Raw genomic sequence first — 13064 nt, 5'->3', positions numbered from 1 at the left:
AGAAGCAAACGAGCACTGGCCAGGAAATTAAGGCTCTACGATCAACCAGGGTGATGCTGAGCAGCTAGAGAACAGGAAGTTATTTCTAGCCAGGCTGAGAGGGAAAGTCCGAAAGAGTGGGCACCTTAAAATTCAGTCAAGCAAATTTTTGGAGGCTGGCTGTACCTTAAAAAGAGGTCTGCTAGCAAAGCCAAGGCATTTGCAAGTGGTAGGAGTGGGGAAAAAGGGCAGGGAAGACACTTGTATGAAGACAAACACATTAAAATAGCCCTGATTCTGACAAAAGTCCTTTGCTGATCTGGTTTATTTTGTTCTAGGTTGGCAAACTGTTCCAAACACCGAGCCACTCTATTTCTGCTAATACATGGAGCTAAACCACGCATCTGCCTTTCATGCCTCTGTTTTCTCACTACTTGAACATTTTGGGCGTTCCAGTATTTCACCCTACTCCACCACCCACTCTTCCCACAGCAACGACAGGGTGTCTCTTCTGCAGAGATTTTCCTTCTTCCTGGGCTGGTTCTGGTGTTGAGGGGTTCCTCTGCTACAAAAGCATGTTCCTTTCTTTGCCCTTGCTCAAGTTTCTTTCATCTGCCTGAGCTGCCTCCCACTCAGCACCCCAGTGTGGTCGCACTGCAGGGGTCTCAAAACCTGAGCTCTGCTCTCCAGTCTGGAGATTTAGCTCTCCCCATTCCCCGGCCATCTCATGTATGATGCAGTCATTCTACGGTCCAAAAGCAGCACCTGTTTAAATAGGAACCACTGAGGTTTAACATCTACCCCCTGCTACCTGTTCAGCATATGACAACACAGAGTATAGCTCACTCCACATGACCAGCTGAATCACTGCCTGCCTTGGGTCCCTTGAGTCAACCCACAATCATAAAAACTGTACATAGACAATCCTGCAAGTCATCAGTTTTCCTTATTTGAGAAGCTCACAGAGGACAATAAGTCACTGAAACAAGAGACAGGAAAAGGCAATAGTCAAAATCCCAGACTTAGCAGACTCGGAAGGTGTGCTGTTAACTAAAACCAGTGTTAACCTTTTCATATCTGCTAGATAGTAACCCCTTAAAGAGTGGACCTGTATTCTCTTTGGGACAACTCAGATTCTGCATCTTCTGCACTACAAAGAGAAAAGACAAAACAGTTCAAGACGGTCCCTGAATGACACACGTCTAGTTTGTACACATTCAACTTAGTCTAGAGACAGGTTGCTAATGTCACATGTAAGGTCGTGGGGTAGGATGTCCGGTGCATGTGTGGGTTAATTACCTCTAGTTCAGCAAACTGTAGTTAAGACATGACCCTAACTGACAGACTTTGCTCAACATCTTCAACAGAAAATGAACAGAGAAATGATATAAAAACCTCAGACTTCTAAAAAGGTGAGAGACTGAGACACTGACTCCCAATCTACGTTCCCTCTTCAAAACAGAGGAGTTGTGCAGTTTTCCATGGCACAACACTAACCCAAGTGAGAGAGTTTCTCTGCACTGTACGATTGGGAATGCACCACCAGCAAGAGAAAAGTTGAAAATACAGTACAATAATATTTCTAGCCTACTATAAAAGAACATGAAAGAATTTTCCACAGATTAGATTAGCTGTAGAAAAAAAAGGTCATTTCCACTATGGAGCTACCTGCCTTAAGACACCAGCGTGGATAATAAAACCCCCAGGTCATACTCTACAAGGCCCCATAATGCAGAGATAACGTGGAGCTCTGACAGGTGCTTAAGGATTATTTTTGTACATTTGGATGACACTTGTGTGCCAATGAAGTTGTTTTGAATTGAACAGCAGTTGAGACAAAACCCTGAAGGATTTTCCAGTCTGCGAGATTACTTCATGGCTCAGCCATTAAATGCTAGCAAAGGCAAACAGTCCCTTCAATACCACATCATATAAAAACAGGATGCTGATAAGACAGGCCTTTGAATTGACCTAATTTGAGCTCATTTTAATGTGCTACTCTGACCTGTCTCACCTATTTAAGCTGAAACTATTTTAAATAAATAGTGCAATAGGACAGGACCAGGAGCAAGGGCACCAAACTGCAGCAGAAGCGTAGTTTGGAGATTAAGAACTTTCTGACTCCAAGAGTGGTCAATAGAGAAGTTGTGCAATCTCCATCCTGCATGTTTTCAACAGCAAGCTAGACAGACACTTGACTGGGATAGCGTAGTCAGGGATGATCCTGCCTTGAGCAGGGGGCTGGACTGGATGATCTCCTGAGGTCCTTTCCCAGCCCTGCTTTCCTAGGATCCTAACTGAAGAGCTGCAGGATTTGGAAAAACAAGAAAGTGTGCGTGTGTGTGTGTGTGTGTGCGCGCGCACATTCATCAGTTTTAGTACCACTATCATCCTAGATTATTTAAAGAAAGGAGACTCTACAAAAGAGTATGGATTTACCTGACAGGAGGGGAGAATTTAAAACAATCACCATCACAAGCCAAAAAGGAATTTTTTTGGAGGGGAGGGAAAGAAGCAGTTTGCTGGAGCTGCCAGGAAAAGAATGTATGCAACTGAGTAAGAGCAAAGGGGGCAGTCTGGGCCTACTACAGGACCAAGTTTGCTTAGTAACCGCTGGGGGGTGGGAGTGGAAAAATCAAATCAAATTTGGAATACTAATGAGAGTCCCTAACATTGCTTTCTACCAACCCGGAACTGCTTGCTTCAATTAAACAGCCACAGGGGAAAAAGAGAAGTACTGCTCCATTCTAACGAAGGCTGACTCAGTCCTTTACGATCTGTAGGGGTGTTGAACGTTTGACAATGCTTCTTTCAGCTTAAGCCGATTTGATTCCTTGAAACGTGGTCTCTCAAGATTGTGACTTTTCTAAAATTCTCATTTAAATCCATAACCTGCAACAACAAAAAACCTAGATACCAAATCCCAGACACTCCACTACATGATTTAGTTCACTCTGGGATCCTTGGAGTCAGTTTTGCACATGATTCAAGGGAGTTTTTCCTCTTTACCACCTCTTGTAAAAAAAGTCTTCACTTGAAGCCAAGTACAGGATCATCTGGCCACAACTCAGAGCATGCCGAGTTTCTGCTACAGCAGATAAGCACATGCAGAGAAAAACAGATGACTACAGAAATGAATCTACTCCTATTAGTAGCACACTAGAGACCAGTATTCAATGCATTTCCTCTGGATTTCTGACACTTTAGGGTCAGTATAAGCTGTCACCAGGCACATAAGCAATTCAAACTATTAAAATAAGGCACTCACATTAGTTATAAAAGGCATGAAAGCAATTAGTGTCCTCCTGTAGCCAAGCCACAGTTCTTGGCTCCACATGGTCTAGAAATCAGTTTTATACTTTCCCCCTGATTTCTACCCATGTAGAAAAGGCTTAAGAATGCTATAAGTGTGGTTTTAAAAAAAAAAAAAAAAAGCAAGCAATTGGATCATCTCTCATGCTTAATATTAGCTCCCAGGAGTCCAGAGTTCAAATAAAACCTGGGAAATACATCAGCATATCACCTTGGGCAGTTTCTAAATGCAGATTAAATGGAGCTCGAAGGCCAAGGGCAAAGAAATGTAGTGGGAAACTCCCCAACTCCATCCCCAGGTAGGGATACAAAAGCCTCAGAGCATTTCAAGGCTCTGGCTTATCCTACCCCATGACCATGAACTGCAAAACAGTTGGCTGCAGGGTTTGAGATTTAAAAAAAACCACAGCACCTTAGGTATACCTGCTGCTTTCCAAATTCAAGAGGCACCCGCTATTCAAATGACAGACTGAAGACAAAGGAGAAGAAGCTGGGTACAGTGAAAATGTTTGAATAAGCACAGTGATGAATGACATCTTGTGCATTTCCTGTTTTGGGTGTAGGCAAGTGGCAGAAACACTGTGGCAGGTTTGCTGCCGGGTTCGTTTTCAGCACTGCTGTGACCACATGCACACTGCACACTCGCTGCTTTGCCTTGCACAAGCATTTTATAAGTGCACGTACAAAAAACAACCCACATGTCACAAGCACGGCAACAGTTGGAGAGCTGGCCATTTCTACCCCTCCCCACCACCAATTCCTTTCATCAGCCAGATATGAGCAGCCTACACCTGCACCTGTTCAGCAGGTGAACTCCCTGTAGGGAAAGGGAAGGTGAGAGTACAATACAGCCTTTTAGTGGGATCTAGGAAATCAGAAACTCTCCCAAGGACCAAAGTGACAGCAAAGTCACCCTCTTCTCAAAGGAGACCTTTGTTTCATTTAAATCACCTGAGAGCTTTCATTTTCATTTCCTCAGACAGCAGAAATTTCAGGTTCACAGCAGAAAGAAACCCAGTGTTAGAAGCACTTTTGCACATTACCCACATTTACTGCAAAAGGAGGTGGCAACCCAAATGAAAGCACCTGGCAACCCAAATGAAAGCTGTGCAAGTTAGGCTCACTGTTTCTGCTCTCTGCACTTAATCATTGTATGGCAAAGCAAAAGAGAAACTGCACTTGCATTAAAAAACATTTTAGCACCTAATAACCTCATTTTTTTTTTCCAAAAGAAGGATTTATGTACCTACTTATTCAGTAAGTTAAAATAAAGCACTCATCACACCGATTAGCAGAAAGGGTGGAGAGGGGAGAGACAGCAATCCACAACACATCTCAGCCATGAATCAAGTAAAATGCTCTTAGCTTGGAAACATTCAGCTGTTAGACAGGCTGGTTCACCTATGTGTTACCCATCACCTAATCTGTCAATGCCAGTCTGAACACGTTTGCCCTGTGGGACTTGAGACCGATCTAAAAGCAGCAGATATTACCTCTAAAAGCAGGATGAACTTAAGAGATTGCCAAGAATACATACCTTTCACTTTGTGCTACATATTGAGCTAAAAACAGATTCTTGCAACAGGTACACACATGTAAGTGTAGTTATTAGTCACATAGAGAAACAGGTATGCAAAGCCAAGTCATCATTACAGAATTCAGGAAGGTATTCTTTAAAGAGCACACACTGTTCCAGAGAGCTGGTCTGACACCTGCTCAGTCCTTTATGAACAATTTGATGGCCTCAGACCCAACAAAAAGATCATTCTTCAGAGTTCAGATGGAAGAGGAAGGAGAGCAGAGAGAAGCCTGCTCAGAGCTCTACAACACTTGAATTCCCAAATCCAGGGAGTCTGAAGTTTGGCAAGAGTCATTTCTTTAATGAGGCATATTCACAGCTGGCATAAGCGGGTACATTTGGTTCCAATAGAGCTATACCCTAATATACAAGTGGTAAACTGGCTAAACAGTCAGAGAAGTTTACCCAACATCGAAACTCTTGAATTTCAGAGCCAATACTGAAAGATCAATGGGATGCCAGTTCCGTAAAGAGCTAGATTTGGGTCTAGAAACAGAAAGCATCTCTCAACAGGGAGATACAGCTGGTTTGGATGAAAACAAAGGAAAGAAAATGAGATAAAGTTCTTTTGACCAGTGCACAGAGCAACCCAGTCCAATCACTGAACATGCAAAATGGGCTTTTTCTTGTAGCAATCTAGCAGGGAGGATTAATAAATGACTAGAAGGACAGGAGACTGAGCTTAACTGAAGAGTAAGCATCCTAGAGCGGCTGTTTTAATTGGAGGACCACACAGCCCTGTATGCATGAAAATCTTCCCTCTAGAAGGGGGGGGGGGGCGGAAATCAATTAAGGAAGTATGCATACTTAGCTTTCTAGGAGCCTTTTAGACTAACAGATTTGTCTACCAAGTGTGTTTGCCCAGTCTCTACTTTTTCGGACAATGAAACAGCTTAATAAGTGCTGTCCAGGGAAAATTCCAGAAATATGTGTTTTTCCCCCAGCAATTCAGGATTGCTAATGGATACATTATCACCACCAGTTGACCTTGCTGAATGGGAGAGAATTTTCCTCTTGCCATGTAGGAAACCAGAGTAGTAAAAACAGGTAGCACCCATATTATGAGGGTGTTTGATTTTCCTTCATATACCATTTGGTGGCCAGTGAAGTACAAAAAGTGGACTCCAGAATGGAGAGAAGAGAAATCAAGGAACAACCAGTGCCAAAGTTAACAAACAACGTGTCCTCCCCCTGGATAAGGAATGTAGGTCTATGGCTCAGGGACACAGCTCTCTTTTCATTGTCCACTGAAGTTTTTGTGTGCTAAAGGTCAGTTGCTTGCACTGCTATGGTAGCTACATATGACTACTAATCTCATTAATTACTTTGAACGTGTGTATAAAATTAAGGACTCTTAAACTACATGCAATAGAAAGTAGGTGGGAACTCAGAAGGCCTCCTGACCAAATCTGTTACCCCATCTTAATCCCCACAAGCATGTCAAGCACCAAAATTAGTAGTCAGATGTTTAGAGGATGGGAGGTATTTCTTGTAACTGTACTGATTAACAACTGTATACTTCCATTTGAAACCAGGTAAAAAATCTAGGCTAATGTCCTCCTAAACAGGCTCTCGTTTTATATTGCATTTAACAACTTTGAAAGCATGTAATCAGGAAGATACTAGAGAAAAAGAAACATAAGTGTTAATAAAGTCCTACCTTTACTCACAAAAATAATTGAATAGCAGGAGAAAACATCCTCAAGTTCTTCACTGCCTGCCAAAGCTATAGCTTTTATCATAAAGCACAGGTAGGACTAAGATCCATTCAAACTAACTAATCTTATAGAGGTGTCCATTATATCCAAGGTTCACTCCTCCAAATGCCTTCTATTATCTCAAGAAATAAAAAGAATGGGACCTGGACATTTTAGAACCATTTTTTTTTCCAGCAAAGTGTCAGATACAGGATTCTGCTAAAAAGCTGTACCTGCTTTAAGTAACAAGAGCTCTTCTACTCAGTCCTCTTCCAGCAAAAAACATACTAGAGGGGTTAGGTTTGCTTGAAGATGTTAGTATATTATGAAGAGGTGTTTAACCATTATGACTCACCACTAAAAATAAATCACTAGTTAGAGCCAGTAAATCATCATCTCAAAAATGCAGTAATATCTGCGTGTGTAGGACTGATTCAAATGAAGTCAGAAAGTCTCCAGTAAAATAAGCTCTAACAACTTTACAAACTTTCAAGTTTCTTTTCAATTAAATTTTTTTTCCAGTCCTGCTGCATCATCCAATCCTTTATCTCCTGCTAGAAGGTAATGTCAAGACAGTAGGTCCCACTGAGACAGAAGCATCTTGCTCAGTAACAGGAGGCGCTGAATTGGAAACACCTGTTGCTACAATCAATTTTGTGGGTGCATGGAATTCAGCATGTGTTTAAACACATTCTGGTTTAGAGATGTCTTTTGTTTGCATTTTACTTCAGAAAAAGAACATGAATACCATTGTCAAGATAGTGTCACACATTGCACAAAAAGACTGTTTCCCACCCTGACTCCAGTTACCTATTCCACATATTTTGGAGCCCAATATTTTAAGTCCTGAATTCACAAATTAAAAAGAAATCTAAACTGCAAGCACAGTAAGTGCTCATTTACAGAGCAAAGGTATGCTAGGCATTTTACACAGAGTCGAACATGCAAAGTTCTGGGCCAGAATAGCTTGCATTCTAGACAGAACAAACAAAATGCTGCCTGTCTAGAATGGAGATACCAAAGCTGAGGTGTTTCTGTTCCCTGTTTATAGAGTAGAGCCTCTCCAGGGTCTGGAATGAACCCATGCAGAACAGCGGGATGACAGCTAAATAACATTTACCAATCAACTGGGCCGTAGTTACCTGTATTTCAGTACCACTGACTTGCTTCTGCATTAATAAAGGAACTGTCTCAGAATAGGGCTCATAATAGAGTCGCTTGGTGGCTTTAGCCAAGGGACAACCTCCATTTTCATCCACATCCAGGCTGTGACATTGATAAAAAAAAATCTCCATTTTCATTTATTTAAATATAACATTTTTCCATATTCCAAGCCAAATTGCCAAATCAGATTCCAAATCCATGAGTCAGTCCAGAACCATAAGCGGCCCTAATACCAGCAAACATCCTCCACCCCGATCTGGACCTTCAGATGTTTCCAAATCCTTTGGCGGGCATCCTACTTGCAGGCCCAAGCCCAGAGGCTTGAGGTTCGGATGCCCCCCAAGTTGTGCTTGGTAAAATGGAGATACTACTTTACTTCCTTCAAGGAGGTGTTGTGAGAACATGCACTTTTTCCATGGCACTTTGGTGTCAAGAGCTAGTCACAACAGGAATACGATCACAATGAAATACCTCCCCATGCTCAAAGAAAGAAACTTTCCCTTGGCAGGATTTAAGATCAGAACATGGTTTGCCAAAGGCTAGTGAAATTCAGGAGGACCTGAATGTCTTCAATTAACAGGCCATATGAACTTATCAGATATGAGGGGGAACTGAAAAGAAACAACTCTGCTTTATCAAGGATGAGCCAATCCTGCTTTCCCATACACACCTTAGAGAACTTTCCTCCTCGCCCTCAGGGGCTCTTGAGGCTTTTACCCTTCATACTTGGTTTCCTTTAAAGCTTGAGAGAGGAAGCCACCGTACCTTGTTAAACTGGAAAAGGTCACGCTTGAGCCTCTCTCTCACAGGATCATGGCCGGATCTCAAAAACCTTCTCATTTTCCCCTCCAACAGCTTGGCACCAAAACCTAGCAGAAAAAGAAAGAAAAGCAAAGCTGTATTAAACAAGTGGAGTTTTAAAAGGGAAAACAGTTAGAACTGGGCTTTTTATTTTGGTTCAACAGCTAATGCACTTTAAAATTGGGACAGGAGGAGACACCACAGTAATAAAGTAGCTAAAACTCACTTTTAAGGAATAGTAAAGAATTCACATAATCCCATTTTCTTGTCACTCAGTTAGACCCATTCTAAAATCCTTGGGGTATTTTTAATCCGGTAAAATTTACACTTTGCAATGTTGAGCTTCCCCCCCACCCTGACCTCATTTCAGACAGACAACAAGTAGCAGCACAGCCATCAGACATGGGTCCAGCTGTACAGACTATCCAACGCCCATGTTTTATAGCAGTATTGACTAGTATCAGCTCCACCCAGGTAATCCTATGGCTTGTGGGGGGAGAGAGGGGGAAGGGAAGTAAACATTTTAGGCTGACTTTGTTCCTACAACAAAGTGCAGGTGTTGCCTGGAGAGTAGTTATGTTAATTATTAACCTGCTTTTGTAAAACATCGAGCTTAATTCTCTGCTGGGGAGGGAGGGGAGGGGGAAGAGTCATGCACCTGTGGCCCAATGCACAGCCAAAAGGTAACAAGTTTCAGTACAGTTCTCTCTACCTTGTAATTCTAATCATTGCACTATGGTTTTTAAGATCCAGGCGAGGCACTCGATACAGAAATGAACTGCCTTGACCTGGCAGACTAGCAACAGCACTATGTGACATCAGAATATAGATGTAGCATGGCCAGAATCTCCCACTGCTCCAAGGAAAAGAAAAGATGGTTAGAGCTGAAGATTTGAAACCACAGATATGGATTTAAAAGGACATGTGTAACCTTTGGTTGAATTTGCCAGTAATACTAAGTGATCTAGAAACAACAGTGCTGAATTCCCACCTGACCCTGCAGACAGGGGGACCACTTGTCCAACCCAATTACTTGTGCTACGTGATGGAGATCACCGCCCTCCCACTGCAAGCCCAAGAACTAGGAGAAAGCTTTGGCTGCCTGTTGGCGCTTCTATACAAACAAATGGGTATCTCTGCATTCCAGCCAATAATGAGGTCATTGACCAAAGACCATAAATCAGCCAGCCATTCTTGCAGGGTTTTATTACAAGCTCCCAGCAAGGCCACCACAGTGTGAAGGGAGAGCAAAAGCAAAGGACAAAATTAACAAAATCAGCAAAGTCTGCTGTAGGAAGCCCCGTCTTTTCTGCATCTCAACATGGAGAACCCCAATATGGAGTCCTGGTTCACCACTCAACATTGTCAAGGGGGTCCCCCAAAGGTTATATGACTACTCCAAAATTTATTAGCAAGTTAGGACTGATTAGGAAAAGATAGGCAACTATTGTAAAGTAAGAGTCTCCCAACAATTTGGAGCAAGCATCCCGTGAATAAACTCAAAACTCAATACTGCCGAGTAATGTACGGTCTGACTATCAGAGGTGCCAACAGCTTGCATCTCTTACTGACTGCAGTGGACTCAGAATGCTCACTTCTGAAGACTGTGAAACTGCTGCAGGTACTTAACAAAAGGCTGGAAAGTAAAATTATCTCTGCCTGACCTCCCTTTCCAGTATTTAGTTTCAAACAGTCACTTAGACCTCAGCTTCCCAACTGGTCCCTGCTCCCTTTGCCACTGAGAAAGAGATGCATGAATGGGAGCCACTAGGCTGCATTTGCATGACCGAAGGTGGGAAAAACTGGCAGAAAACTATTGTTAGCAGAAGCAGGTATGGGGAAAAAAAAAAAAGATAGAACCCAGCTGTCTGCTACCTGAAACCCAGACTGCAGGGAACAGGAAAACACCACCAAAGGAGGAAAACAGGCAAAAGGTGGAGAACGAACGGTGTTTCGAAGCAAGTCCCTACGAGAGAACCTGATGAAAGCTGTATTCACAAAAAGATGCTAAGGCGGCTGCACACAAAACTGTTCAGCAGGTTCGCATGGCAGTGTCTCTGGAAGACTGCAGGCTCCCAGCACGTAGCCCTCTCCACTTGAAAGTGTACAGAAGCTAGCAGAGCAATTACAAGCCTCTCTGCTATGCAAGGAAAAAATATCCCGCCCATGTTTGCCCTGAGCCAGCCAGGCGAGGGAAAGTGCCAAGACAGACGCACCCTTTCCCATTTTTAATCAATCCCCCAAACTTGTTTAACAAGGCAAACTCACAGGGAAGCTTCAGAAACCTGCACTCCTGGTTTTACCAACATGAGGAATGGAGATCCCTAGAGTGCCAATAAACAAGAACAGAAGAGACAAAGCAAAGGGAAGAGTGGGTTTTATTTTGATATAATACCCCAGTGCAGCTGCCCATGCCCCGCTACAAGGTTTAGGAACACTATTAATTGCATCTAAAACCACTCTGCTTTTACATGCGAGTGCCAAGAGACACAGCATTCACAATTCAGACCACAATGACCGGCTTCTGACTAAGAAGTCCCAGCAGTAGCTGGCACGAAGATGTAGCACCTTGGCAAGCTGATACACTGGTTCTGTTACAGACAGAAAAGATGACTTGCCACAAAGCAAAAAAAAAAAAAAAATCATAGCAGTAATTTATACTGGGGTTTAACATCCAACCAGAGAATTCCTGAAAGAGAAGAAAAATAGGAAGAACGAAAACAAAGAAGAGACACACAAAATACACAAAAGAATAAGCTATTCAAAGGATGCACAAACTTTAACAAGAGGCCACCAAGGAAAGATTGATTTGATCATGGCATACCTGTCATAACAGTAATTAACCCTCAGGCAGCCACACCAGGGTTTTGGCCTGAGCATATGCATGCTTGTTATACAGTACAAGAAAGGATTTCTGATGCCAAAAAAAATCCCATGACCTCTGTGTTTTACTAGCTCAATCTCTCCTCCATACATCTTACTGATGGACATAAAACTGCAGGTCTGTGCGCTGTGCAATTATAGATTGTGCACACAGATGCTATTGGTCACAGACGGCATCTGCAATGGCTGTGGCTACTAGCAGCCAGAATGGAATCCGCTATTGGTCTTGGAAGCCACTTCATTTGAGTAGTTGATGCTCTTATTTTCCAGGGGAGCAAAGCCTAGAAGAAACTGCAATCGCAGCCTCTTAGCACAACCTCTGCGCTCTTCAGCCTTACATCTCTGCTAGGTGAAGTCCACATTTCAGCAAAAGGGAATGTCAGCCTACCTACAGGTAACAATACCCCAAATTTCCTTCCATACTGAGTGTGAACAAGAAGGAAGAGAACAACAATGCCTTGCGTTGAGGCTCATAAAGGAACCCTAAAGCTGGCTTCTCAAGCTTTCCTGGCTCTCAGTTCGCATAAATATTACACAAATACCCTTCAATGCCACAGCAGGGGTGGAATTTTCCAAATCACCACAGCTTGCAGGGGCTGGGGGTCGAGGGGGTGATGCGAAAAGTTCTGAAACAGATCAGGAGAGGGATGCGGTAACAGATATCAGCAAACTGCCAGAGGGACAAGTAAAGTGGATCTGGAAGGACCTAGTAGGGAAACGTTGGAAAGGAAAACACGGTCTTAGTAGTCAGAGAGAGACAAAGAAGGTGGGGCCTGGCACGACAGAAATGATACAGCTTATGGGAATGCCCTTTTGCTCAACGGGTATGGGGAGAACACAGCGTTTCTTCAGAGTGGGACAGACAAAGTTAATGTACTGATCTTGACAGTGTCCTGTACGGATTAGTAGGGAAAGAGGGGAGGGAATGGGAAATTCTGAGTGGTTTCATTATGAATCAAATTAGCAATCCAGAAAGTCCTGTTAGTGAAGAAGGGGTTATACTTCACGGTGAGGGAATACTTACAACTAGCCTACTTGGAATTGCACTTCTACAAAAGGTGAGGGGTCGAGTATATGAGCACAGATCAACTGGAAAGCATTGTTTGACCCAAGTGGGATGGGGTAAATGGGAGGCAAAGCCTAAAGGGTGAAGACAAGATAAGGAACTGGTACAGATATCTATCTAAAGGTAGCAGAAACTAAGGGTAATTCACCCAGCTGTAACACACCAAGGTGGTCTGGCAATAACATAGTGCACTGTGTGGTATGAACAAGAAGTGTATGATGTATATATGTTTGTGTATCAGCGATTTGTTTGTAATTCAGATTTGTAAGTTTTGCGTTTGAGTTGTATGTAAAGCTGAACTTTCAATGAAAACCAAGCGTAGGGGGTGTATAAAGTAGAAGAGTTGTGAGATATTACGTTTTGATAATTAAAACAAAAAAAATTCAGTGTGATCCAGCCATTTGCCAGCTGCTGTTCACCGTGTGCAGGGCAAGGCAAGGCAAGGCACTGCTAAGTTGGGAGCAGATCCTTTTAACATCAAGAACAAATTTAATCTTAGCTTGCTTGTTATCTGCTGAAGTTTATAGCAGGCCTAAGCCACCTTTCAAGACCAAGCTGAAGCAGCTGGAATATTCTTCGGGGG

General features: G+C 42.9%; 1 protein-coding gene across 4 annotated transcripts in view; it reads right to left on the bottom strand.

Annotated features, from left to right (window-relative positions):
• LLGL2 (LLGL2, scribble cell polarity complex component) overlaps window positions 1-13064 on the bottom strand; it is a 45126-nt gene that overhangs the window by 26481 nt on the left and 5581 nt on the right. For 3 of the 4 annotated variants that reach the window (XM_019542557.1, XM_019542558.1, XM_019542555.1), the window contains one exon: window positions 8497-8600. In XM_019542557.1, the coding sequence (XP_019398102.1) occupies window positions 8497-8571 (75 nt within the window). In that variant the 5' untranslated portion in view covers window positions 8572-8600. Of the gene's footprint in view, window positions 1-8496; window positions 8601-8892; window positions 8980-13064 lie in introns of those variants that run through there. The other variant, XM_019542556.1, reaches the window with a different exon arrangement.

The sequence above is a fragment of the Crocodylus porosus genome, unplaced genomic scaffold (assembly GCF_001723895.1).
Source record: "Crocodylus porosus isolate Cpor-Errol unplaced genomic scaffold, CroPor_comp1, whole genome shotgun sequence".
Lineage (NCBI taxonomy): Eukaryota > Metazoa > Chordata > Crocodylia > Crocodylidae > Crocodylus > Crocodylus porosus.
The sequence above is the reverse complement of the archived record's forward strand: the minus strand, read 5'-3'. Positions and strand labels throughout refer to the sequence as shown.